Source organism: Vicugna pacos, chromosome 16 (genome assembly GCF_048564905.1).
Source record: "Vicugna pacos chromosome 16, VicPac4, whole genome shotgun sequence".
NCBI classification, from domain to species: Eukaryota; Metazoa; Chordata; class Mammalia; order Artiodactyla; family Camelidae; genus Vicugna; species Vicugna pacos.
This window is the reverse complement of record NC_133002.1, coordinates 36,931,147-36,959,053: the sequence shown is the minus strand read 5'-3', so window position 1 is coordinate 36,959,053 and position 27,907 is coordinate 36,931,147. Positions and strand designations below refer to the sequence as shown.

The window sequence follows — 27,907 nt, the reverse complement described above, 5'->3', positions numbered from 1 at the left end:
GGTGTCTGGGGGAGAGGGCGGAGCCGGGTTAGGGAGGATGAGGAGGGAGGGGCGCTGCTGCCCCTTTAAGAGGCGGCGGCGGAGCCGGGACCTTTTCTCTTTCCCCGGAAGGAAAGCGTAGCCCGAGCCGGGCGCGCAAGGTGGGGAGGTGCGGGGCTGGGCGTGGGGAGGCGGGGCGCGCGCGCGGGGCCCCCCTCCCTCCCGTCCTCCTTGCGGTCGACCGGTCTGCCTGCCCAGATCCGCCGCCGAGCCTGGATCGGAGGCGACAGTGGGACCTAGTGGGCGCGGCCGGCACCAACTGGGGGTCAGGGTGCCCGGGGCAGGGAGGCGGTGACCCGGGACTGGGCAGGAGGGAGAATAGACCCTCGGACCTCCGAGGTTCTCTGAGAGCGCAGACCCTGAGCGGACGCGAAAACGACCAGGGCTGGGGGCCAAAAACTGATCAGCGCTGAGGGGCTCAACGACGCGGCCGGCCCGAGTGTTCTCCGGTGGCGCCGGGGAGCAGGTGAACAGGTCCTCACTCCCAGCTCCACGCCCTCACGCACTCTCGCCCGGAATCCCGCTCCCGCCTGCAGCCATGGGCCGCGGCCCCCGCGGCGCCGCTCGCATCCTACGCCCGACGCTCTGTGCTCTGGTCTTGATAGTGGCCGCCGGCGGCCGCGTCGGCTCCGCATTCAACCTGGACACCCGATTCCTGGTGGTGAAGGAGGCCGGGAACCAGGGCAGCCTCTTTGGCTACTCGGTCGCCCTCCATCGGCAGACGGAGCGGCAGCAGCGCTACCTGTAAGTGAAGCTGGCAGCGGTCGGGTGGGAGGGAGAGAGTTGGTGTACCGGGCCCGGATCCGGAGCTGAGTCTGAGCCCTGGGCCCTCTGGCTTCCAGGCCCGCTGGCTTCCAGGCTCGAAGGCCGCCTGCTCTTTCGAGCGAGGATTAAGGGGGCGGGGGCCTGGGCAGCCCCCCTGCTACCGAGGCTTGGCGGGAAGTGGAGGGATTGGTGCGGGATGGGGGGGGCAGTCATCATTGGCAAGTGCCGACCAGACCAGAACCTGTCTAGACTCAGCCCCTCAGCCTTTCCAACCTCCCTGGAGAACAGAAGTGGAGTCCTCTTTTCCTGAGCTCCCTCCCATTCTGGGAACCGAGTACTCAGTGTACTGAATGCCTCTTGTCTCCAGGGCTGGGAGCTGGGGGAAACTGCAAGATAAAACACCTAATGGATCCATCTTCCCCCTTTCCTGGGAAGAACCTATGGGCATATGCATTTAAGCCTGCCCCCACCTCGCACTTAGTCTGCAGCCACACCAGCCACACCCTCTGCAGAACTAGACTTGGAGGGCCTTCTCAACTGCTTGGTGGTTGGAGAGTGAGGTGATGGGCAAGTCTGGGCGTTTGGAGCTGTCCAATCGCTCCTTCTGACCCCTTGAGGATGGGGAAGCAGAAGTGAGATGAGCAGCTGTCCCAACTTCTGTCGGGTCTCCTGCACCCACCCCAACCCCCAGCAGTGATGCCCTCCCACCAGACTTCTTTGCATTCCACAGAATCATGTTCAATCTTCAACCCTGAGTGTTTGTTTTGGTTGAAGAGGGAAATAGTATTTTTCTCTTTCTTCTGTTCTTCTTCTCCAACAGCTGCAAGGAGAAAAAGGGGAAAGAGCTAAGCGTAACGGAGAGAGGGGAAGGAGACACAGCCAGCTGCTAGCGCAGTCCCCCACCCCCACTCCCATACACACTCATTCCCAAAGGGGCATGTCCAGGTTTCACGAGTTTCTCTGCCATGAGCTCAGTGCGCTGAGGTTGGCAGCTAGGGGAAGAGGGCAGCTGCTGGGGGTGAGACTGCTCCAGTAGGGAAGGTTGTTAGGACAGGACAGGCAGACCCTCTTTGGGTGGTAGCTCTAATGGTTGACCTCCCGAGATGTCAAACCTTGCTGAGCAAGAGGACATGGTCAGGTAAAGGGTGTGTTGAAACCTTTCCCAACTCTGGCTGGAACCTGCAGAAACTTGAGGAAGTTGAAATGTCAAAGTCCATCCAGACTCTGCCCTGCTGGCCCAGCCCCTGCCCAGTCTACCTACCTACTTGGCCTCAATTCCATCTAACTTCTGCAGAGTCCAGGGTCACCACACCCTTCCCAGTTCAGCCCCAGCAGCTGCAGTCTGGCCTTAGCCCATCCTCCATCTTTTGGAGACCCTAAGTTACCATCAGAACAACTTTCTATATTGGTGCTCTTTCCGTCCCAGCCCAGAAAAAGATTTTCAGAATTTTAATGCTGAATCTGCATGATATAAGGCAACACAGTGTAAAGAGAACATCAGAAAAGCAAGAGTAAATAATGCAAAGCTGAATAAATAATGGATTCTGTAATACTCTCCCCTTCTTTTTGCGATGTGACCTTGAGCAGGATATTTCCCTTCTCTGGGCCAGCTTTCCCCAAGGAGGGGTTGGGCCGGGATCTATATATTCCTTCCTGTCTCTTTTGGCCTATAAGAGGCAACTTGGCATCGTGGAGGGAGAAGAGGCTCTGGAGTCCCATTGCCAGTTTCCCGTTTTGGATCTGTCCCTAATAACTGAGTCTTACTTTCCTCACATGTCACGGGAAGGGGAACAGTGCACCTTCTTCATGGGGTGATAGTGGGGCTTTAACGAGACAATGCATGTAAAACACTCTGCATCTGCCTATTTCTCCAAGGAGCAGCTAAGGGTTCTCGTACTGAAGCCGGGACCGGGATGCCCCCTCACTACCCAAGGGCCTCACTCAGGATTTCTTCCTGGGCAGCTAAAGATGGCATTAGCCCTGCCAAGAGCCCAGAAAGTTCTAAAACTAATGAATCTCAGAGAGGCAGGTAGATATCGATAGAGTTCTTGGTCACTGTCTTGGGTATCCTCAGTCTTTTTCCAGGGTGGTTCTACATCTTGGCTCGTCTCCTCATCTCACTGAATTCTGCCTGTGACCCTTTGGGAGAGCCAGCTGGGCCAGCTGGGCTTAGCTGCAGGCAGCTGTGTAGCCAGATGTGAACAGCTGCCAGAGTGCACAGCTCAGGAGAACCAGCAAGTCAAGTTGCGGTCTTACACTCTGTTAGCTTCAAAGTCCCTTTGGGAAAGGGTGAGGGTTCATGGACTTCACTGAAGGTTTTCATGAGATTCGGGGACTCTGGAAAGTACATGCGAAATCATATGTATTTGTGCATTGTTCTGGGGCTGGGAGGAGGGGAGAACATAGCTTTCGTCATATTGTCAAAGAAGGCCTTATTCCGGAAATGGTTAAAAGCCCAGGTGTGTCTTTGTTTCCTGTCACTTTCATCTCTAGACTGAGGTTCCATGCCCACAACATCGGAGGCTCACCCCAACCCAGGCCCCACTTTCCCAGTTTCTGAAGTAAGAAGTCAGGATCAGGACAGAGGACCAAGATGCTTTGGGCTTCTTGGCCAGATACATGAGGACCCCAGGGGAAGTAGAGGGACCATTCCTCTGGGAGATGATCGCTGACCCCCACTTCTCCCAGCGCCTGTTCTGTCATTCCCTCCTGGGAATCCAGGTATCCTGGTGTCCTGGTCTGTCCTGACTTTGTGGGCTTTGGGAGATAACTCTGGGGCCCTTGCCTGGAAATGGGAGTGTCTGGGAAGCCTGGGGCGGGGGTGGCCACGGCTCCTGGAAGATGATGTCATACCTGAGGTAGGCAGGAACCAGGCTCACTTGCTCTCCTAAAACATGTTTCTCTGGGCAGGGCAGGCGCCTGGCAGCCTCCAAGGCTCGTGCCAGAGGAAATGGGCATAGCAACTGTGGCTGAAAGAAGGGTTGGGTGCGCAGTGTCCTTTTCCTCTGGCTCTCTCCAGTGACCAGACAAGGCCAAGGAGCTTAAAACCGGGCAGAAAGTAGGGGAAGCCTGATCTCGTAGAAAATGAAGTGAAAGGGGCTTGGTCAGAACCAAAGAAAGAAAGAAGACGATGTCAGTTACAACAAGAGAAATTGAGGTTAGATGACACGAAGAATGCCCTAAGGGATCAAATGTGGAAAAAATACTAAGGAGCCAAGGAAAGGGAGAAGAAATGAGAAAAACAGCCTTGTTCTTTATTACCGAAGCTTGGGCAAGGCCTCTTTCTCCTAGCTTCTCTCATTCTCTCGCTTCCTTCAGCTTGTTGCTGATTCTAGGGCTGAGTCACCAGAGGGGAGAGGGGGCTGGGTGGGCAGCAGTGTAGGATGGAGAGCGCTGCAGTTCCAGCTACCACAGGAGCAGCCTCTGGGGACATGGCTAATTTGGGCAGCAGGATTGGCACAGAGCTGGGATCCAGGCATCTGAGAGCTGCCCCCACCCCAGGGCTCGGAGCTGGAGCAAGCCCCCTCCTCAACCAGCTTCCTGGCCTAAGGAATAAGGCATGGGGGCCTGGTGCCTGAGTGCCAGCCTCTCTGGCCCCTCCGTTTTAACTCAAGTCTTCCTACTGGGGCCACCCCAGTGCCTCCCTGAGATGAGAAGTCTGGGAAGTGGAATCTTACAGGCCATTTCTCTGAGTTTCACCCCACCCCTGTGTCCCTCCGGGGGCCTCCTTCTCTGGGGTGAGCCAACCTGGTGCACTGACACCCTTGGACCCCCTTCCCCAGCCTCTGATTCTACTGTTTTCTATTTTGCTGTTCTATTAGCTTTGAAGAATGGTGGGGAAGGGGTGAGGAAGTGCTTCTCTGGAACTTGGAGCCCAGGGGCCTCCCTGGAGGCCAGGAGGGGCTATCTGTCTATAGCCAAAGGAGAGGGTGAAGAGGCAGCTGTTTAAAGGCCCTTAAGAGGTCATTTCACCATCTCCCTACCTCCTGGAGGGGCACCTGACCCCACCCAGCCCAGCCTGACTTCGGGAGAGAAATTTCCTTTCTTCCTTGCTCTAAGAGCAGGGCAAAGCATCCCACCTAGCATCTCACTTCTGACTGTTGCTGGGAGGGTGGCCTCAGTGGTGGTCTGGGAGGGATCAGCTTCTAGACTCTGATCTGGACCAGATCCAGCAGCAGGAGCAATGTGCTCATTTGCATAGTTATTTACATCTCATCTGCACACCAGTGAGGTCTTTCCCACCCTCTGAATTCTCCCAAACCTGGCTGTGGCTGGAGGAAGCTGGACCTGACCGTCTGCACGCCCGCTTCCCCCATCCACTCCCAGTCTTCTGGCTGTAGACCCATTGGATCCCGGGCTGGGAGCCAGAGGGCCTTAAAGGGCCTCTGAGCGAGCCAAGTAGGAGCTAAAAATACTCCAGGGGGCCTGGGGGAGGCTCCCTGTGGAATCTCTGGGGAGGGAGGGGCCTGGGATGCAGGGTTGGAATTAGGGCCCTGTGCCACTGCCCATCAGTGGGCACAAGATTGGTGTGGGATGAGGGCCGAGGGGGTATAGATGGTAAGGGAATTTATGTCAATCCAATTGCTGTTCATGCCCAGCTCTACCTCCTCAGAACCTCAGGAGGCTAAGAGGAGGGGTCCCTTAGGCCACTCGCTCTAAGATGTGTGAGCTGAGAAGGTGTGGCCACCCTGCTTCTCAGTCACTTCCTGCCCCCACAACTTGGGCCTGGCAGCAGGCATGGCAGCACTTCCCTTGGACTGCACACCCTGGAATGCAATCTGGGCTCCTCAAGGCTCCCTCGCCCACTGAGGCCTGGACCCATCCCTTCAAGGTCATTGTAGCCACCTGCAGCCAAATCTGAGCTCCCACCCTGGAATGACTCTAGCTGCCAGTACCCTACCCCCACCTTAGTAACTGCCTGGTATCCTTAGGCCATAGAAGTGTTACGTCTGTCTCATCCTCTGCCCACCCTAAACCCCTGAACTGGTCTGCTTTTTGCTGTCTGCTCCCGGCCCCGTTAATTGGTAGGGCGGAAATTCCTGGGTCCCTGCAGCAAGGCCTGGGGGTGTGCTAGGACCAGTCCTGGGGCCACAAGAGAGCAGACGGACAGTGTTCATGTTGGCCTCAGCTTCACAGTCAGAAGGCCCTTTTGAAGAATGAACCCATTTGTTCCCCCAACAACCCTGGAGGTTGGTGGGACAGCTGCTGTCCCATTTTACAGATGAGACACTCAAAGCTCAAAGAGGGAAGGGCAATCATCCCTCGAGGCAGAGCACATCTAGAAACAGGCCCTTTGGCTCCCCGGTTGAGATGTTCCTTTCCCACAGGCAGCAGCTCCCCTCTCTTACCTGTCAGGCATACCAGGAGCAGATGTCCAAAGGTGGACAGGTGGCAACTCACTCGGCACCCTCCCCAGCCCAGATCCAGGACAACTAATCGGCCTGGCCGCCACACTGACTCCCTGCCAGCCTTCCTGCCAGAGCTCCTAGCCCTGCTCTGCCTAGAGAAGCCACACCCCTGCCTCCAGGAACCCTTCCCCAGGGTGAGGTCTGAGGTGTGAGGTGCAGACAGAGGTCCCCTTCCTGCCACCCCTAGGCAGTGCATTCCTGACACCCAGTAGGCGGAGGCACCCAGGCCCTGGCACGCCCAGGCCCTGCCCTGCTCACTCCCTGCAGCCCTCACTCTCAGGTCCCAGGCAGGAGCTGCAGGCAGGGCTGTTGCTCTGCACGTCCAGACGCAGGCAGGAGGCCCAGCGCCCAATTTCTGAGCTGGGAGCCTCAGGCCATAGCCTTGCTGGAGCCTGATGGAGGGGCACTGAGGAGGCTGGGCCCAGCAGGATTGAGGAGGCAGTCCTGGAAGAACGTCCAGAGGCTGCAGGCAGATGATGCTGGGAGAGCAGGGGGTGGTAGAGTTGGGGTCTCAAACAGGGGTGCATGTTAAATATGCAGGTTCCAGGGCTCTACCCCCAGATTCAATTCAGATGGTCTGTGGTAGGCTGAGGAATTTGCCTCTGACAAAAATCCAGGAATTTCTGATGCTGGTAGCCAAGTCTTTTGAGATATTTCAAGGCCGACCACCTTTCTTCCTCTCCTCTAGCCACCTATCTGGTATGGGATGGGCTGCCAGGGCCCCAAGAACCCTTGTAGGAACTTGCAGTTGGGGGTCCCTCAAGATGAGTTCCACGCAAGCTGGGGCAAAGTGACTGACAGTACCCACCTATCCCCACTCTCACGCCCATCAACCAAGAATCTGCCCTGGGTCCACATTATCCAAAGCATCAGGTACCCAGCACCCCACCCCCTCTCCATACCCCTTATATCTGTCTCAAAGTGATGGGGAGTAGACATCACCCAGGTCACTTAGGGCCCTGCTGAACCCAGCACCCAGTTCTGGTTAGGGGTGAGTTGTCACCTCGTGCTCACATTCTTTAGTGCCGACCCCTAGATCTAAGTCCTCACATGGCTTGGAACCCAGGCCTCCAACGACCCACCCCACCCCACCTTCTCACACACTGTCTCCTCAGGCCAGGGGAATTTGAACCCTCCTCCAGTCTTGCTCTCTTCCCATCTACCTTCATCTCAGAGGCCAAGCATTCCTTCCCAAACCCAGATCTGATTATGTCACTCAGATGCCAAAACAGTCCTTTCAAAACCTAGATCTGGCCAAGTGACTCCCTTAATTATCCCTCCATGGCTCGCCTTCCCACTCTGCCCTCTTGTCCCTCCCCATGTTTCGGGACTCCGGCTGTACCGAGGTCCTTGCAGATCCCTGAGTCACCCCCCTGCTCACACTTCCTGGCTGGTGCTCCTCCTCTGCCATCACCTGGTGTGCACTGGTCATCATCCTCAGACTCAGACCGAGGTCCCCTCTTCTGTGGGCCTCCTTGATGGCCGCCCGTGCATAGTCTGGGCTAGTTTGTTCCCTGCTTTCCTCTCATGAGGCATTGCCTGAAGGTGTCTGTCTCCTTGTCTGCCTTCTACCCTGGGCACTCCTAGAGGGCAGGGGTGGGGATCCATTCATCTCCAGACCACAGAGTCTGGCACAGAGCAGATGCTCGGTAAATGCATGTTGAGCAGCAAGTTGTGTGAAGCGGGCTTTGGTGAGTTTGAGGCCGGCTCCACTTACCTCCTTGTTTCTAGGCTCCTGGCTGGTGCCCCCCGGGACCTCGCTGTACCTGATGGCTATACCAACCGGACTGGCGCAGTGTACCTTTGCCCACTCACTGCCCACAAGGATGACTGTGAGCGGATGGACATCGCAGAGAAAAGTGAGGGGAGGGCCTGAGGATCAGTGCTGGGTCAGGGGCCTAGTGGAGAGGGTAGCACAGAGAGAATGGCTGGAAGAGATAGGAGGCTCACCTGTGCAGTTTCAAGTCCCTTCTTGTCCAGCTGGGAAGAGGGAGCCCTAGAGGATAGGGGAACCATGTGGGATCTGCGGAGCTCAGACTGTGATGGGCTGGAGAAGGGGAGGAGGGGGGTGTGCCCTGCTGGAGGGGAGAATCCTGGAGGGACCAACCCCTGCCCTATGGAGGCTCTGGACGCTGGGAGGATGGGGCGAGGTGCCCTGGCTCATGATTCCTCCCGTGCCCACAGGTGACCCTAACCATCACATTATTGAGGACATGTGGCTCGGGGTGACTGTGGCCAGCCAGGGCCCTGCAGGCAGAGTGTTGGTAAGTGAGCTCACTGTCAATCCTGCCCTCTAGCCCTCTCCTTCATCTCCCAGAAGCTGAGGACGGAAGCAGCAGGCAGGAGAGGGGTCCTCGGTGCACACACTGGAGCCTTGAAAATGTCCATTTCTGTGGCTGTTTGTCTCCACAGACATGTGTGTCCTTTCATCCTGCACTTATGGTGGGGGGGGCGGCTGGCTGTCTCCAAAGGCCCGGCCTGGGTCCTGTCTGAATCACTCACTCACCCCCACCCCCAGGGGGTGCTCACCCTTTGTGGGAAAGAGCTGAGGGAACTGTGAGAGGGAAAGGGCAGAGAGGGCCTCGGGCGGTGTGGCCTGGGCGCGCTCCTTCCGGGGAGGCTGGCTGGTGGAAGAGGCACAGCCCTGCTGCCCCAGCTCACCCGGCTTGGGTTTGGGGGCCACTCCCTGCTGTCAGTTGTCACCTCCTGCCTGCATTCTTCAGTGCCGACCCCTGAGAGCTCGATTTTTGAGTCCCAGATAGACTGTTTTTCATTTTTTAAACTGATGTAATATTTATATACAATGAACACACAGATTTTAAGTTTCAGTTGAGTTTTGACAAATTAAACATCTGTAACCAACATGTATTAAAGAAATAACATATTTACATCATTCCAGAAAGTGCACTCCTTTCCAGTCAGTGTCACCCCAGAGCCTTCACTGTTGTGATTTCTGTCACATTTGAATATTTGTAAGCTCCGGGTTTGCACCAGTTCCCTAAAACACCCTTTCTAGTCTCTGTTATGGATGGTGTGGGTCTCAGATTCCACTTAAGAAAGTTCTAGATCCTGGGTCCTTCAGCAGTTTTCCACACACCCTTCCATTCATTCCATACTTTTTCGTGAGCACGTACTGCGTGCCTCACACTGTGCAAGCACTAGAAACTCGGCAGTGACTTGGGACAGACTCGGACCAGAGCCTGGGTTTGGCTCACAGCTGGAAGAGCACATAAAAGGCAAACTAACGAGAAATAAGCCTGGGTCTGGGTTTTGCCTGGCCCTGCTGTTTTTACAAATACCCTTTTCTGATTGATTTGTCCAAGAACTATTTTTGGAGCACCTCCAATGTGCCAGGAGAAGCGACAGCACAGCCTGGTGCTTAAGAGCTCAGACTCCAATATCCTCTGCCTCTCTAGATGCGAGATCTTAAGCAGGTTACTTAGTTTTCTGTGCCTCAGTTTCCTTATCTAAAATGGGGAAGATAATCGCCCTTGCTCCATAGAGCTGGTAGGAAGCTTAAAAGGATTAATGCGTGAAGAGCTTAGACTTGGGTCTGGAGTGTAGTAAGTTCTCAGTAAGTGTTAGCTGCCCCTATCGTGGCTTTTCTTGTTTTCTGATAGTGGTCCTTTCATTAAGAGGGCAGCAGAGAAGGAAGTTCATAACCTGCTGTGTATCTAGCTCCTTTTATTTATTTATTTATATTTTTTGTGGGGGAGGTAATTAGGTTGATTGATTGATTTAATGGAGGTACTGGGGACTGAACCCAGGACCACCTCATGCATGCTAAGCACTCACTATACCACTGAACTATACCCTCCCCCATCTAGAGCCTGAACCCCACATTCCTTCATCCTTTTCCCATTTTGTTTTGCCAGGCTCTCTAAGCCACTGTCAAATCCAGTAGCTTTTGGTCCTCCAAAAACAGCATTCCTAACTTTCAGAGCAAGTTTCTGAATTCTGGAAAGTCAGTGTCCATCCAGGCATCACTGTGGCAAGAAAGGAGAGCCAGGAGGCCTCTTTCCACTCCTCTCCCACAAAGCCAGGCACAGGGCCATGGAGTTGCTGGCCCTGGGTCCCTGTTCTGGGCTCAGCTGTGTGTGCTGGGGGGTTGGGGTCCCCAGGTCTGTGCCCACCGCTACACCCAGGTGCTGTGGTCGGGGTCGGAGGACCAGCGGCGCATGGTGGGCAAGTGCTATGTACGGGGCAACGACCTGGAGCTGGACCCCAGGGATGATTGGCAGACCTACCACAACGAGATGTGTAACAGCAACACCGACTACCTGGAGACGGGCATGTGCCAGCTGGGCACGAGCGGCGGCTTCACCCTGAACACTGTGTACTTCGGCGCTCCTGGTGCCTACAACTGGAAAGGTGGGCATGGTGCAGGGGGAAGAGGAGGAGCAGAGACCACCACCCCTGCTAGCCCCTGGGGCAGCCTGCCAGAGCATCCACACCGGAGGGCAGAGGAGAGCACCCCTTTGCTAACAGCAGCAACCATTATGACCTCCGCTATTTTAAAGCACTTACTATGTGTGCCAGATGCTTTACACATATGATCTTAATTAATCTTCAATATTCTACAAGGCAAGTACTATTATATCCATTTTACAGAAAACTGAGCCTCAAGGAAGTAAAGTAAATCGCTCAAGGCCAACAGTAGGTTCTGAAACCTGAATTGGAATGCAGGTCCCTCTGACTCCAGGTTAACTATTTAAAAACTTATTAAAAAATAAAACACATTCCTGGTACAACTACTAAATGGTACAGTAGGATTTGGTAAAATAACGAGTAAAAGCGCCATTCCCCTCCCCTATCTCCCTTGTCCCATTTCCCAGTGTACACTGCTAAGTGTCTTGTGGATCATTCTAGTCTTATTTTAGAATACATAGATATCTTAAGAAACACACACACACACAAACAAAATCATATTAAACTTGCTGTCTGCTACTTCCTTTTCACTTATCAATAAATTGTGGGCATTTTTTCATGTCAGTACATATAAGGCCATCTTTAGGGCAGGGCTCCAGAGTATTTCCCTGTATCAAAACCCATGCTTGTAATGACCACACCACACACTGCCCCTCAGGAGTCTGGCGGCTCACACCCCCTGCATCTCTGCCCCTCGCTCCACCATATAGTCTGCAGCAACAGTGACCCCTTTTTCCTTACTGCACCCTACTGCTGCAGAATCAACAGGCAGAGGGAGCCCAGAATCTTGTCCTTTGTTTTAATTGCGGTATAGTTGAGGTATAATATTATGTTAGTTTCAGGTGTAAAACATTAGTGATTCAACATTTAAATACATTACAAAATGATCACATGATAAGTCTAGTAACCATCTGTCCCCTTACAAAGTGATTACATTATTACTGATCATATTCTGTGTGCTGTATATTACATCCCCGTGACATTTATTTTGTCCTCTTGACTAACAGGTAGCCTGAGGTGTAGTCATAGCTCTGGGCTCACCTGAGGCCAAGGCCTCTGCTTACTTCTTTAGTCTTGCCTCCCACCCCCTGGTCTTTAGAACCCTGGCATTCAGCAGCTCTGAGGAGCAGAGGACAGGTAGGCAGCCTGAGTTTGGGGGCAAGATTAGGAGATGATGGTGTGGAGTCTGACTTCAATGTCTAAGGTGGGGGAAATCTCATCTAGTTTCCAGGTGCCAGGATGACTGGATTCCAGCCACGGCTGGACCAACTAGCACTCCATCCCTCAGCCTCACTTTTCTCATCTGCAAAATGGGGGTCATCATTTTACCTCACAGAACTGTTAAAGAGGAAGTGGTTTGCAAGTGGCAAAGTACCCACAAATAAATGGGGTTATTATTATCCTTATCTGGGAGACTTATACTCTCTCTTCTCAAATCCCTGTGAAGGAAACAGCTACATGATTCAGCGGAAGGACTGGGATTTATCCGAATATAGTTACAAGGACCCAGAGAACCAAGGAAACCTCTATATTGGTGAGTCCAGTCATGGTGGCCCATTGGGTGGGGAGGAGGAAGGCGGCTCAGTCCCTGGCACCCTGGCCCTCTCACCTTCAGTGCCTGATGGAAGAGTGAGGCCAGGTGCAGTGTGACTAGTGTTAGTTCAGCTCGCACACACTCACTGACCATCACCTCTATGTACTCAAGATAGAGAGTCCCTACCCTCATGGAGCTCACAGTCCAGTGTGCAGGTAGGACTGGAGGCTGGGCAACCAAGGTCCACTTTCTTGGCCAACTTAGAATAGGGAATAGAAGATAAAGGGGGGACTTGGGGGGATGAGTCCAGAAGGGGACAAACCTTACTGGGGCCTTGACTGACCGTCTTCCCTCCATCCCAGGGTACACAATGCAGGTGGGCAGTGCCATCCTGCACCCCACGGACATCACCATTGTGACGGGTGCTCCGCGGCACCAACATGTGGGCGCTGTCTTTTTGCTGAGCCAAGAGGCAGGTAGAGACCTGCGGAGGAGGCAGGTGCTGGAGGGCACGCAGGTGGGCGCCTATTTTGGCAGCGCCATTGCCCTGGCAGACCTGAACAATGATGGGTGAGAATCCAGGGACATTTCTCTGGGGCCAGGGAAAATGGCGAGGTGGGTTGGCTTGCCCAATCCAGGGTGGAGAAGCGGAGGTTTGCAAATACGCATTTTTTTGCCATTGTTTGCAGGGATTTGCAAGTCAATTTTGCACGTTGATTTGCAATCAGATTTATGAGATTCTGGGTGTTTGCATGTCAATTTCATGACACTTGCATCTCTTTGTCTATGCCTATCACTTGTATGGCCCTAGTGGATGTGGGCTGTTTGGGTGCCTGCATGGCTTCTCCACAACATGTGTTTTCTATTAGATGAGTCACTTTGACACTTCCATGTCCTTCCCATGACCTATGGCCAGAGGCACCATTTGTACATCATGTGCCCTGGCACAGTTTTGCCGGCTAAGTAAGACTAATGCTGCATGTCCCATCTCCCCCTCCTTCTCTCCTCTGCAGGTGGCAGGACCTTCTGGTGGGTGCCCCCTATTACTTTGAGCGGAAAGAGGAGGTAGGGGGTGCTATTTACGTCTTCATGAACCAGGCAGGCACCTCCTTCCCGGCCCACCCCTCCCTCCTTCTTCATGGCCCCAGTCGCTCCGCCTTTGGCTTCTCTGTGGCTAGCATTGGTGACATCAACCAGGATGGATTCCAAGGTATGAGCCAGCACTCCTACCCCAGCACCCACTGACTGAGAGCCAGCTGCATACCAGGCTTGACAAAGCTCGAAGACGAGACGGGCTAGGGCCCAGTTCTGGAGAGCTCACAGCAGTGCTGGGAAGATGATGTGCAGAGGGGGTCCTCAAGGCAAGCTCGGTGAACCTTCTGGAGGGGTGGACATACCATTGGGCAATGAAGGCTGGGCTGAGTGTGCACAATGGAGGGAACAGAAGGGGTGCAACATGAGTATGGTACACTTGCCTGATGTGCCCAAATCTAATGAATGTGGGGTGTTCACATCAGAGATGAGGCTGGAGAGGTAGTATGGAGGTGGGGTAGACACTTTGAAAGCTGGGTGGAAAAACTGGCACTCTCTATTTGGGTAATGGTAGAGGGACGTCCAAAAAGGTTTGGGGGCAGAAATATGATATAATAGCTTGGTACCTTGAAAGATGATTCTGGAGGTAGATGAGGGATGGATGGAGGGAAGAGCAAGTCTGGGGGTTTGTAAGATAAGGAATATAGTATATCAGGTGTGGGGTGTTAAGCGCTGGGACAGGGAGGAAGTCCCAGATATGGGGGGGCATCACTAATGATCTGCAGGACTTGGAGACCAATCAGACCTGGCATGTCAGGGAGAGAGGAACAGATCAAGGGGTCGAGCCTGGCTGCCACAGGAGCACCTGGCTTATCTGGGAGTCACTTCTCTGACAGCCTCAACTTCCCAGAACATGGCTGAAAACCAAAAGGAAGGCAGAGGAGCCACTAAAGGGCCAAAGCAAGTGCTGGAAAGTTCAGTTAATGGAGCCTAAGAACTTACTGATACAAGATTTGTCCGGTTGTCACTCAGGACCTATTACTCTTCCTTTATATACTCTGCTAACAAGCTTGGCTTTCTAGTCACCTAGACCTTATCAGTTCAAAAGCAGCAAACTAGAAAGTTTAAGAAGAGAAATCATTTTGGATTTATGTGTGGAAATAATGGTTAGAATTTTTTAAAGTCTGGACATTTTAACAGTGTTGTGATTAAAATCCCAGCCCCTACTGTTTGACATGGGCTCAGACAGCCTCTTCCCTACTCATTATCTGTGAGGCTTGGGGGCTTTCTGAGCCTTTTTCCTCCTCTGTGAAGTGCAGACCGTAGTAACTACCACCAGCGCTCTTGTGAGGATTGGAGAGATGAATGCTTTAGTAAATACCTGGCAAAGTCACCAGCAAGGAACACCTGCTTTTGTGACCCTGCTGGTAAATGTCACTAGAAGAACCAGGTGTTCAGAGGGGCGGTTGGTGGGGGAGAAGGAAGGTACTATAATAAGAGAAAACAAACAACAACCAGTGGTCAGGAATCCAGGCTTTTAGGCCTGCCTGAGACATTATCTTGCTGTGTGACTTTGGGTAAGTCACTTCCCTCTCCTGGACCTAATTTCTCTCATATAAAAGGACAATCAGGCACCCGATGGTCCCAGTTTTAATCCCGAGCCACAGAGCTCTGTTCCCTGATGCTCTGAGCACTGCCTGGCATGGTGAGATCAGTGCCATGCTAGGCTTATGGCCGTGGGACCCACAGTATCCACAGTACCATGACCCATGTACTATCTCTCTTCCCCAGACATTGCTGTGGGAGCCCCATTCGAGGGCTTGGGCAAAGTGTACATCTATCACGGCAGCTCCGGGGGGCTCCTCAGACAGCCCCAGCAGGTATAGATGGACAGGGACTAGGGGGCCTTCCTCCTTTCCCTCACCCATCCCTCCCGATTCCCCCTGGGCCCCACTTCCCAGAGCCTACCCCAGAGCCTGTCCCCACCACTTCCCCCTGCTCCCAGATAATCCACGGAGAGAAGCTGGGACTGCCTGGCTTGAACACCTTCGGCTACTCCCTGAGTGGGCAAATGGATGTGGATGAGAATTTCTACCCGGACCTGCTGGTGGGGAGCTTGTCAGACCGCATCGTGCTGCTGCGGTGAGCCAGGGCGACGTGGTCGGAGCCTTTCTATCCTCCATCCCTGTCTGTATGGAGCCCCAGCTCTGTCCACCTTCAGCACCAAGTCCATGCAAGCCTGAGCCCCGACCCCGGCCTGGCCTGGGGCAGGCCAGAGGCACTGATGTCTGTGTGTGTTCTGTGCAGGGCCCGGCCTGTCATCAACATCCTCCACAGGACCTTGGTAGCCAGGCCATCCGTGCTGGACCCCGCGCTCTGCACGGCCACGTCCTGGTGAGACTCTCAGGGCCCACTCTGCCCACCCATTCCTCCTGATGTATGGGCAGGCTAGGGGGCACCCTGGCTCCCCAAACCCTCCCTTGGCAACTCTTCATAACCTACTGTTAAAGGGTTGATTCTTGGGTAAGCATTGCCCTCCCTTCACACCTCATTAAAAAGCAAAATTCTGTGAGGAGTATGTAGCTCAGTGGTAGAGCACATGCTTAGTATGCACGAGGTCCTGGGTTCAATCCCCAGTACCTCCATTAAAGAAAAAAATTTGAAAAACTAAAAAGCAAAATTCCTTGCAGGAGGTAATGGGTAGACTGGGGCAGTAGAGCATGGTGAGTGGGAGTGGGAGCTCTGGACTGCTTGGTTCAAATCCCAGCTCTCCCCACTGCAGTGGTAGGGGTGGACTCTGGGGAGTGAGATCCTAGAAGAAGAGAGAAGAGGAAGACACTTAGGTGGATAGATGTGGGGAGGAGAGAGAGCCGTCTTCAGCAAATTATTAGTCTGAGTCTCAGATTCCTTGCCTATAACAAAGTTAATAATAATAACCAGTTCACAGGGTTATGATAATCAAATGAGGTAATGTACAAAAAGCCATTAGTATGGTGCCCTGTATACCGTTAAGTGCTCAAAAAATATTAGTTGCTAGGATGGTGATGATAATGATGGTGACGAGCCCAAGGTCGGTTTGTGAATGAGGATACTGGATCAGAAGGCAGAAGGAGACAGAGCAGGGCAGCAGAGGGTGGTGGGGAAGGAGATCTGGGCTGGGCCAACAACTGACTAATGACTTCAAGCAACTCCTTCTGCTCTCATGGCTTTAGTTTCCCCATTGGTACCCTCTAACCATGTTTTCTATGGCTCTAATGAAAGTGGGGAGAGAAGGAGCCAGGGGCGCCCCATACCAGCTCTGTGGACTCCCGTTATGCCCCTGCCTTTCCCCTGAAGGGCTCTGTTTCCCCTTGACCAGTAAAAGGGATGAGAGCCAGGACCTGGATATCCGGGTCCCACTGTGACCAAGCCCTCCTGTATGTCCCTCACCCCTCAACAGTGTGCAGGTGGAGCTGTGCTTTGCTTACAACCAGAGTGCCGGGAACCCCAACTACAGGCGGAACATCAGTGAGTGTTGGGAGGCAGGGTGAGGGGGGCCGTGCTCACCTGGTCACTTACTGACCACCCTGTGCACCTGCAGCCCTGGCCTACACACTGGAGGCCGACCGGGACCGCCGCCCACCCCGGCTCCGCTTTGCACGCAGCCAGTCAGCTGTCTTCCATGGCTTCTTCTCCATGCCCGAGATGCGCTGCCAGACACTGGAGCTGCTCCTGATGGTGAGGGAGGGGTGAGGGGCAGCATATGCGCTCCACAGTCCCAGGAGGAGGTAGCCAGAATTGCCCAGGCCAAGGGTGAGGGAATGAGGTCTCACCAGAGACAGGCGGTGGGTCAGCCTGGAAGGTCATAGGTAAGTAGAGGGTACAGTGCGCAGTCCCCAGCCCGTGGCAGAGAAGAGACAGAGACCCTCGGAGTGGGGATGGGGGCCAAAGTGAGGGGTGTGAGACTCAGCTCACCTTGGAGGAAAAGTGGTCCATTAGTGAGGGGCAAGCTCAGGCCCTCTCTGGGACATCAGGGTGAAAAGAGAGAGCTCAACCTGGGGACCCCAGGAATGAAGGGAGGCTCAATCCTCCCCCTAGAGGGATCTCTGGAGAGGAGGAGTCCCATCTCCTCACTTGTGGATCAAGGTGGTAGGAAGGGGGTCAATTTAGTAATCAGACCAGAGGGGGTTCAGCCTTACTGGGGGTGTTCAGGGTGGAGGAGGGGTGCTCAACTTCTCCCTAGGGGCTTAGGATGTGAGGATTCAAACTTGGTTTGCAGTGCAGAGCTGGATTCATCTCACCTTCCTTTCCCAGGACAACGTCCGAGACAAACTCCGTCCCATCATTATCTCCATGAACTACTCTTTACCTTTGCGGATGCCTGAGCGCCCCCGACTGGGGCTGCGGCCCCTGGACGCCTACCCAGTCCTCAACCAGGCACAGGCTCTGGAGAACCACACGGAGGTGGGTGGGGCCGGCGCCGGAAGGGCGGGCGCCGGGAGAGCGTTGGGTGAGAGGACGCTGTGGGTGGTGGGCCCTTCACACCTCCGACCACCCCCAGGTCCAGTTCCAGAAGGAGTGCGGGCAGGACAACAGGTGCGACAGCAACTTGCAGATGCGGGCGGCCTTCGTGTCGGAGCTGGGGCAGCGGCTGAGCAGGTGCGCTGTGGGCCGCGCTGATTGGCCAAGGGTGGGGCGGATTTCATTGGCTATCGGGAATTGAGAGGCCAGACCCTATTGGTCAGGGAGCCCCGAGAGACCAGATAAGGTCTGATGGAAGGGGCCTCAGAGCTCTCCGAGAGGGGCTTTCTTCTGAGGGGCGGGGCCTAGCGGAGTGGGGAGGACCCGGGGGCGGGGCTTTGGGCTCAGCCCGGGACTCCTCCCTTCTCAGGCTCCAGTATCGGAGAGACTTCCGAAAACTGCTCCTAAGCATCAACGTGACCAATACCCCGAGCAGAGAGCGAGCTGGGGAAGACGCCCACGAGGCGCTGCTCACCCTGGAGGTGCCTCCTGCCTTGCTGCTGTCCTCAGTGCGCCCCGTGAGTGCCCTCTGCCCCCTCAGAGCCCAATTAGGGCTCCACCGTGGATTTGCATCCTTACATACCTGTCATCTACATGTCCCCCGACTCCTCTGAGCTGGGCTTCCTCAGGGGCCTGCAGCGTCTCTGCTGCTAAGGGAACCTGGTTCTCAAACCTCTAGGGCTTCAGGCCCTGTGCCACAGGAGAGGGGAGGCGCAAGCCCTATTCTGGCCACCCAGACCTGATTTGTCTTCTTTCTTTAGCCTGGAGCCTGCCAGGCCAACGAGACCATCATTTGTGAGCTGGGGAACCCCTTCAAACGGAACCAGAGGGTGAGTGCCAACCACACCCTCCCAGCCCTGTGGGTCGCAGGCTGCGCATCTGATGCATTCCTTATCCTTGCTTCTGCCTTTCTGCTTCCCAGGCTTCCTTGAAGCAAGGAGCCAGAGAAGGGGAGGGGGAGAAACCCAGAGACTGTGGAAGTGGGGCCACTAGGGAGCTATGCATACAGCTAGAGCAGATGGAGGTGAAGAAACCAGTTTTGCTGAGTACCTACTACGTGCCAGGTCCTGAGCCCAATATTGTGCTTCTTTTATATGATATAATTCTCACAATCTTCTGAGGAGACACATGCTGTTTAACAGAAAGGAAGCACAGGCTTAGAAAATTTCAGTGATTGCTCAAGGTCGTATAGCTCAGAAGTATCAGAGATGTCACTAACAGGAAAGAAGGGGAAAAGGGAAATAGATGGGGCAGGGACGGTGGAAGAATGGAGACATACGGGAGGTGGAGACCTCGTCCAGAATGGGAGGAGGAGGCTGGAGAAACAACTTCCTAGCATGGTAGTATCCCCTCTCTTCCCCTTGGTTTCATCCCTGCCTGGCCCCAAACACCCCTCTCTGCCTCCCTGACCCTCATGGCAGATGGAGCTGCTCATCGCCTTCGAGGTCATCGGGGTGACCCTGCACACGAGGGAACTCCAGGCACAACTGCAGCTCTCCACGTGAGTGACCTCGAGAAGCCAGTCTGTATGGGGGTTGAGGGGTCCTGAGGCCCTCCCCCAACCCCAGCCTCAACTGAAACATCTTCTCCCCTACCCTCTGCATTCCTTCCCCAGCTCAAGTCATCAGGACGACCTGCGGCCCATGACCCTGACTCTGCTGGTAGACTACACACTCCAGGCCTCGCTCAGCATGTGGGTACCAGTCCCCCAACAGCCTGCTAGACTAAGCTAGGGCTTCCCTGTCCCCTAAGGTGTCTCTCTAGCTCCTCTGACACACCTCTCTTGGCCTGGTATCTCAGGCTAAGACGTAACAACATCACTATCATTATTGTTACTATTATTATTATTATTGCAAAGCAGGTAGCAGTGGAGGGATCAGCAACCCTGGGGCTAAGGTGTTGGTGTGGCCCGATAATTACATGGGAGCTCATCGTGCTAAGGGTCTTATCTACTTCATCTCATTGACTTCTCACAACAGCCCCATGATACAGTGACCCCACTTAACAGATTAACTCCACTTTACAGATGGAGAAACTAAGGCTCAGGAAAGATAAATAACTTGCTTGAGGTCATACAGCTAGTAAATGCTAGAGCTGGGGTTTATCTCAGGTCTGCCTAATGTCAGAGGAGCTGCAGTTAACCTTGGTGCCCACCTTCCCCTGCCAGGGCTCCTCCTGTCCCCTTTGACTCCTGCATCTTTCTTACCCCTAGGGTGAGTCACCGGCTACAAAGCTTCTTTGGGGGCACAGTGATGGGCGAGTCTGGCATGAAAACCGTGGAGGATGTGGGAAGCCCTCTCAAGTACGAGTTCCAGGTACCAGTGGTGGGTCCAGGGTCTGAGGGCGTGAGGGTTGGGGTTGGTGAGATGCAGGTGGTTTTCCAGGAGACAGTGGCCATGACCGACCCCAATGTGTACCCACAGGTGGGTCCAATGGGGGAAGGTCTGGCAGCCCTTGGGACCCTGGTCCTGGGGCTGGAGTGGCCGTACGAAGTCATCAATGGCAAGTGGCTGCTGTACCCTACGGAGATCACCGTCCGCAGCAATGAGTCCTGGCCCTGCCAGCCACCTGGAGACCTTGTCAACCCTCTCAACCTCACTCTCTCGGTAAGGACACCATGGGATCTTTCACTCCCAACTCACTTCACTTGCATGCCTCAGGGCACAAAGGCCAGCATCTTTCTCCTCCTCCGCTCTGGGGGCTGCCTCTCCCCTTGCCCTTTCCTCTCCTCACTTCTGTTCTCACTCCTTCCTCCACCAAATCGCCTCTTCCCTCTAGGTTCCTGGGGACAGGCCACCATCCCCACAGCGCAGGCGGCGACAACTGGACCCCGGGGGAGGCCAGGGCCCCCCGCCTGTCACTCTGGCTGCTGCCAAAAAAGCCAAGTCTGAGATCCAGCTGGTGAGTAGCCAGGGCAGAGTTGGAGAGGCTTGTGACCCCCCTGTCACAGGGCGTGTGGGCACCTGGGGGCACACGAAGCAAGGGAGAGAGGTGCTACTCACCAAGAGACCCTGGTCTGATGAGGGAATGCGGCCTCTGCCTTCAGGAGCAGAGCCCCTAGTCAGTGGGGAGACACTCATCTCCTACCCTCAGAGGGACCCCACTGCCCTTGCCTTCTGTTGGGGAGCAGCCAATACAGTGGGCCAAAGGAAGAGACACTGGTTTTATTCCCAGGAGCCCCGGCCTGTTGGGAATGATGTAGCTGCTCAAAGCCCTGGACCTTAGGGCTGGGGAATGAGAAGGAGTAAGATGAAGGGTGGGCAGGAAGTCCTGGGTGGTGCAGGGCACCCTCTGTTGGAAGGGAGAGGAACGGGCCTGGGTAGCAAGTTGAGGCCTATCTGGATGGAGGGGTAGGAGTGGCATCCCAAGAGGAGGGAACTGGGGTGAACAAAAGGGGTTGGAAAAGGAGTGTCTGGGATTGGGCCCCGTTTCCATGAGCAGGGATCAGGTTTCCTGTTCTCCATGCCCCTGGCATCTAGATATGCTCGGCTCTTAAATGTGTAAGAGCAGGGTTGGCAGGGAGTCTGCATGAGTAAAGGGATGAGGTCAGGCTCCTTCAGATCAGCCATGGGTGGGACAAAGCCAGGGGCCAAGCGGGGAGAATCTGGAGACCCAGCCTGTCTCATGTCCTGTGTGCCCTGCCCACCTCAGAGCTGTGGCAGTGATCGCACCCGCTGTGTGTGGCTGGAGTGCCCCATTCCTGATGCCCCCATCATCACCAACGTGACAATACAAGCACGAGTGTGGAACAGCACCTTCATCGAGGTCAGTGCCGGGGTCTGGAGGTCTCCACTGCCACCCACCCGAGTGGGGAGAGCAACAGGGAGAGGGTGAGGCCACAGTGCACGTGTGTGCCCGAGTGTGTCAGTGACAGCACTGAGATTTATGCATGATAGGTTGCATGCCGGTTCTCCTGTGCTGTGCCAGTGTGAAATTGTGTGCGCACATGACATCATTTTGGCTCTGGCCAAGATGACCTTCTCTCGTGTGTTCATTGTTCTTTTGTGTGACCATTACTTTTGCACCTCCCTGCCTTAGCTAATGCTGTTCCTTTCCCCTGGGTGCCAGTTCCTATCTGTTATCTCTGCATGTCAACCCCTGCTCATCCTCCAAGATCTCTCAGATACTTCACCACCAGCAAGGTCTTTTCTGACTTTTCTAGCTGAAAATGACCTCTGCCCCTCTGGACACCCCCAGAACTTTCTCAGAAGCCATGCATGGCGCTTACCACGCTCTACTCTGGGTTGCAGTTCCAGCCTTTTCATGACATCTAGACCAAACCTTTTCTATAACTGACCTGATTATGCATCTTTTCAGCTTTGTGGGCCAGGCAGTTTCAGTTGTAGCTACTCAATTTTGCGACTTAGCACAAAGCTGCCACAGACAATACGTGGATGAATGGGTGTGTCTGGGTGCCAGAAATACTTTATATACAAATCCAGGTGATGGGCCAGATTTAGCCCAAAGATGGGACCTAGACTGTGTGACCTTCATTGTCTCTGTTGTCCCAGCATCCTGCACAGGACGTGATGCACAGATGAATGAATGATGCGTGTATGTGTATGGAGGAGAGACCTGGTGTCAGGTCCTCTGGGGTGCTGCTTAAGGATGCTGTGCAGCAGGAGGGTGTCCCGGGGTGGAGGGCTGCTTAGGACCAGCAGGGAGGCTCAAAGGGGTTTAGCTGCTTTTTTTGACTCATTCTTTTCCCCTTCCAGGATTACAGAGACTTTGACCGAGTTAGGGTAGCCAGCTGGGCCACCCTGTTTCTCCGAACCAGCATCCCCACCATCAACATGGAGAACAAGACAGTGCGGGTGAGTGAGCGTGTTAAAGAGACCGCAGTGCCTGCCTGGCTAGGGCGTGGGGGCGCAGGGCATCTTCTCAGAGCACTTTCACACACTTTAGCTATGTGGTTCTCAATCTTGGCAGCACATTGGAATCCTCTGGAGGACTTCCGGTGTCTGGACTGCACCACTGAGCAATGAAATCTGAGTCTGTGGAGGTGGGACCCAGTATTGGTATGTTTGAAAGTACTCCCCAGTGATTCTACTGTGCAGCCAGGGTTCAGAACCTCTGCTGGAGCTCATTTGATCCACACAGCATCTCTGTGAATATGTTCCGTCTCTGTGGAAACTCGAAAAAAAAGTTCCCAAACTTGGGGGAGCGTAGAGCTCAAGTGGTACAGCACATGATTAGCATGCACGAGGTCCTGGGTTCAATCCCAGCACCTCTTCTCAAAATAAAGAAATGAATAAACCTAATTACCTCCTCCCTCAAAAAAACAAAAATAAAAAGTTCCCAAACTTGATCCTGAGTTACATTGGGAAGAATAAATATGACAAAATTGCTAATAATATGCTGCGAAAAAGACAGAAGTGGAGATATGTAGGAGATTTGTATAGGAGGTGAAAGAAGAAAGCTCGCTACATTATGGTACATTTCCTAAAATAAATTAAGGTAGTGGAGGAAGGGCCAGAAAGATCAATGGAACAAATACAAATCTATTTTATCATACAGACGGCATTTTTAATCAGTAGAAAAGGGTAGATGATTAAGTAGTATTGGGAGAACACATTTGGAAAGAAGAAAGAAAGCCCTGCCTCACACCATAAACAAAAACACATTTGAGTTAGATTAAATATTTAAATACAGGAAATAAAATCTAATATACCAGAAGAAAATTCAGAAAATAATTTACTGATGATCTTTAATTGTGCAGAGAGGGAGTTCTTTTATTAAACCCAGAAGTCACAAAGGAAAAATTGGACAAATTAGACAATATGAAATTTTAAATCTGTAAACAGCAAAACAGTAAAAAAACTAAAAAGGCAAATGATATATTGCTCTTTGAAAAGTTTATAGCATTTATGACAAAGTGTTGATAGATATATTTTTAAAATGTAAAGATAAAGGGCAGCATAAAGACAAACAGGCAGTGCACATAGGGTGAAAGACAAGTGTTCAACTCAATAGTAAAGAAATAAAAATAGCAGTAGTAAAATCTTTTTCCTATCAGATTAGAAAAATATTAAAAAGAATAGTGCTGTCTGGTGCTGATGAGGAAGAAAGAAATGCTGTTGATTGGAGTATAAGTTGATGGATTATTTTTGGAGATGAATTTGTCAATATCTATTAAATTTTAAAATGCACATTTCCTTTCATCCAGCATGATAGTATATCTTAAGGAGCTAATAGGACAAGTATGCGAACATAAATAAATGGGGATATTTTAAAGCATTGTTTATAATGGCATAAAATTGGAAACGATCTTAATGTCTTTCAGTAGGAGATTGGTTCAATAAATTATGGTACATTTCCTCCAGTGACTATGCAGTCATCAGAAGAGTTAGGTTGATCTTTATTAATTGACATTGAAAGATGATGAAAAAGGTCACAGACGAGTGTGTATAGTACACACGGATCCCATTTATGTGGAAGAAAAAAAAATATATGTTTAACATACGCATTTAAAAATACAGAAAGAGATTCAATGAAATGCTGAAGATAGCTATTTCTACAGAATAAAATTACTGGGAACCTTCAATTTTCTTTATATCACCTATATTTTTAAAAATAATCAAAATAACTTTTAAAGAAGTGATAGTCATGTATAGTCAGAAAAATACTTTTCTATATATAAATATATATGTAAAATATAATATGTAATAATTTCATATTATTACATATATTTATATTATAAAATTATATGTAATATGTTACAATAATATGTATTATATATATATATCTTCATTGTAGGGAAAGAAAAAATGGTACTATATACTATGCATTTTTCTGTGTTTTGTTAAATATTTATGGAGTGCTTGCTGGGTATCAGGTATTGCTCAAAATATTTTACTCATATTAAATGCATTTAATCCTACCCAGCAACCTATGAGGTAGGTATTATTATCATAATCCCAATTTTACAGATGAACAACAGAGAGGTTAAGTGACTTGCCCAAGGTCACAGAGCAAGTGAATAGCACAGCAAGTGAATAGCACAGCTAGGACTTGAACCCAGGTAGTCTGGCTCCAGAACCCATACTTTTGGCCACTCTACTATACTATGAGGTAGGCATTATGATCCCCTTAGAGAGCATGAAATGGAGATTCAGAGACGTGAAATTACTTGTCCAAGGTCCCACAGCTCATGAGAAATGGAGCTGGTACCCTAGCCCAGATGTGTGGGTCACAAACTCAGACTCCAGGCTGCCTCCCAGATCTGAGGCTGCTCCTGTGGAGTCAGCTCTGCACCCGGGAAAAACCAGGGAATGGAGGAATTTGCTGCTGTCAGTGGGCGAGCAGGGGCTTTTTCCAGTCCCTGAGTGACCCCTACTGGCAGTAGGTCAAACAGCAGGGTCCTGGGCCTAGCTGGAACAGAAGGATAAGTGAGCATGGTGCTAAGGGGCCCCTTCTCACCTCCTCCAGTTCTCAGTGGACATTGACTCTGACCTGGTGGAGGAGCTGCCAGCCGAGATCGAGCTGTGGCTGGTGCTTGTGGCTGTGAGTGCCGGGCTGCTGCTGCTGGGGCTGATCATCCTCTTGCTGTGGAAGGTTAGGACACCCAGCCCCGCACTGGGCCTCCCCCTCCAGGACTTCCTGCCAGCAGACCCTCACCGGCTCCCCCTTCATCTCATTCCTCACTTCCATCTTGTCCCACCCTTCCCCCACGTCCTCCCTACCTTCTCCCCGGCTTCCAGTCTCACCCCCTGCCCCATCCTTACCATACCCACTGGGATGCTTGTGCCTGGGTTAATGGGGGGACCTGCAAGCCAGAAAGGGGAACCAGGAGCTCTGGTTCCTGCCACGCCACCAAGCTGGGGCTGGGACCCACGTATCCAGGCTCCCTGGCCCTAAGCCCTAGTCCATGAGTGCTGCTGGCAAGGACCACCCCCAGCTCCCCCTGATGGCCCCTCCCTACCTCCCCCCCTCCGCAGTGCGGCTTCTTCAAGCGAGCCCGCACTCGCGCTCTGTATGAAGCTAAGAGGCAGAAGGCGGAGATGAAGAGCCAGCCGTCAGAGACGGAGAGGCTGACCGACGACTACTGAGGGGGGCAGCCCCCCACCCCCGGCCCACCTGGGTAACGCGGCCTCTGGGACCCCCTCCCCAAGCCCCCAGCTGGCTGGGGCCTCTGATTCTGTCCTGTCTGCTCCTCTTCCTTTATGGGCCCTCTCTGCACCTCACTCTGTCCCCAGCACCACCCCAGAGAGCAGGCCACTCTGTCGGCCTCCCGTCCACACCCTGGGAGAGCTCAGGCTGTCTGCTCTCACCAGCCCTCCACTGAGCCCCTCAAGGACTTGAGACCCCGAGAGGGATCCATTAAAAAACCCTTTTCTGCCCCCCTCTGCGCTCTGGGGATTGGAACTGGGTTTGGGCCAATGCTAGGACCCACCTCTGTAGGTCACCACGCCAACTTGAGAGTGATTCTACAGGGAAGGAGGGGACTAGTAGAGACTGCACTTTTCCTCTTGTGAGCCACCCTCAGGGTGACAAAGTGACCCTCCCAACACTGTGGTAAGGGTAGACCACCACCCTCCTAGCTACTCCGGCAGCAATCTTGGCGACTGCCCCTCTGTCTCCATCTGCCTCTCCCTCTGCTCTCTGCCTTCCTCAACTCCTCCTTCCTCTGGGGCCTGGGGTGGGGAACCTCGTCCTCCCCGTCTCAGCACAGGGAGCTGGCGTTGTGTTTGGGTCCGGGGTCCTAGCTTGGCGGACCTCTGGGTGGGGAAGGAAGGGGCTGGGCATATCTTCCCGCTGGCTCAAAAGCTGGATGCTAATGGCCTTCGTCGTCTCCCCCACCTCCAGTGTGACTTTTTCAAGCGGACCCGCTATTACCGCATCATGCCCAAGTACCATGCCGTGCGGATCCGGGAGGAAGAGCGCTACCCACCTCCAGGGAGCACCCTGCCCACCAAGAAGCACTGGGTGACCAGCTGGCAGACTCGGGACCGATACTACTGACACCCTCCCTGATCCCACCCCCTGTTCCCCCTGTGTCCCTTTCTTCTATTTATCGTAAGTTATGCCCCGACAGCCCGCAGGAGCTGCTGCCTTTGGCCGGCACCAGCAGGCTCAGACACACACACCTGCTCAGGTGCACACATGTGCCGCCCAGTCATGGCCTTCTCCCTGAGGGAGGGCTGGGACCATGGACCTTGCATGGCTGAGCACCGCAGCCCTGTGCCCTGGACACATATGCACATGTGTGGGTCGCACTGCTTGTGGACTGTGTATGTGCACTCTGGATGGTGCGTGGACCTACATGTCCCAGCCTCTGCCAAAGGTGCCAAAACCAAGCCAAAGGGGCTCCACCAGAGCCAGGAGGAAAAGGCCCCCAATGTGGTGACACCTCCTCTGTTCACACTGGACCCATCATGAGCCATAGTCACTGAACTGACTCTGCCCTCGCATTGAAAACTACTGACAGGGAGCCAGGCCACCAGGACCCCGGCTGCAGCTCCCAGGACCCATGCCAGAGAGTGGGGCGCCTACCTGAGGTTGTCCCTGGGGCTGCTTGCAGGATCTGGCATGTGCAGACCCAAGAGCAGGATGAACTGGAAAGAAGGTCCCCAGGATGGCTTTCTTTCATGCATCACTGCGAAACCTCTGTCCTCAGCCTCAGCCGGTCCGAGCACTAGCAGGAAATGCAGCCATGAAGAAACAAAGATGGACATGCTGCTAGACAGCCTTGACACACTGCTGGGACTGCCCTGGGAGCATGTTGGAATCCTCAACAGAGGAGGAGACCGGTCCTGAGCCAAGGAGATGTTGGAAGGATACAGAGGAGAGACCACTTCTCATCCACATTAACCATCCCAGCCTCTGAAGGCCTGGAGCGACCCCCACAAGATCACAGAGGGAGCGACACTTGAATGTAGAGGAGGAACGGAGCCCTGTGCCTGCCCTATCAGCCAGATTCCACTCTGCCTCCAGTGACCACGGGCTGGGGACCGAGAAGTGGAGCTCTTGGCTGTCCTTGGCTTTCAGAGCCAACTTGGCTCTGCCTCCTCCCCTGTGACCCATTAGAAGTTGAGGCTGGTTCCAGAAAACCTCTCCTGACCCCTGCCTGTTGGCAGGCCCCCTCTCCAGCCTCTACCCCCTTCCACGGTACTGTAGCAGGGGAGTTCCCTCCCCTCCTTGTGCCTTCTTTGTATATAGGCTTCTCACGGCAACCAGTAAACAGCTCCCAGTTTGTACACAC

General features: G+C 53.4%; 1 protein-coding gene across 3 annotated transcripts; it reads left to right on the top strand.

Annotated features, from left to right (window-relative positions):
* Positions 1–27,907, top strand: ITGA3 (integrin subunit alpha 3). 3 transcript variants are annotated; one of them, XM_072938899.1, is made up of 27 exons: positions 32–140; positions 576–783; positions 7,944–8,071; positions 8,397–8,476; positions 10,334–10,583; positions 12,088–12,174; positions 12,537–12,744; positions 13,188–13,384; positions 14,998–15,086; positions 15,212–15,348; positions 15,514–15,600; positions 16,646–16,713; positions 16,787–16,923; positions 17,500–17,649; positions 17,747–17,844; positions 18,077–18,224; positions 18,468–18,536; positions 19,128–19,207; positions 19,322–19,399; positions 19,919–20,021; positions 20,130–20,312; positions 20,485–20,607; positions 21,358–21,471; positions 22,422–22,520; positions 25,135–25,260; positions 25,644–25,786; positions 26,512–26,650. In XM_072938899.1, the coding sequence occupies exons 2-26, from the start codon at positions 578–580 to the stop codon at positions 25,752–25,754; spliced, it is 3,156 nt and encodes a 1,051-aa protein (XP_072795000.1). In that variant the 5' UTR covers positions 32–140; positions 576–577; the 3' UTR covers positions 25,755–25,786; positions 26,512–26,650. The 3 variants fall into 3 exon arrangements, with proteins under 3 accessions (XP_031530525.1, XP_006218710.1, XP_072795000.1); XM_006218648.4 differs by having other exon boundaries at positions 5–783; positions 26,512–27,907; XM_031674665.2 differs by lacking the exons at positions 25,135–25,260; positions 25,644–25,786; positions 26,512–26,650 and adding an exon at positions 22,636–22,719 and having other exon boundaries at positions 1–783.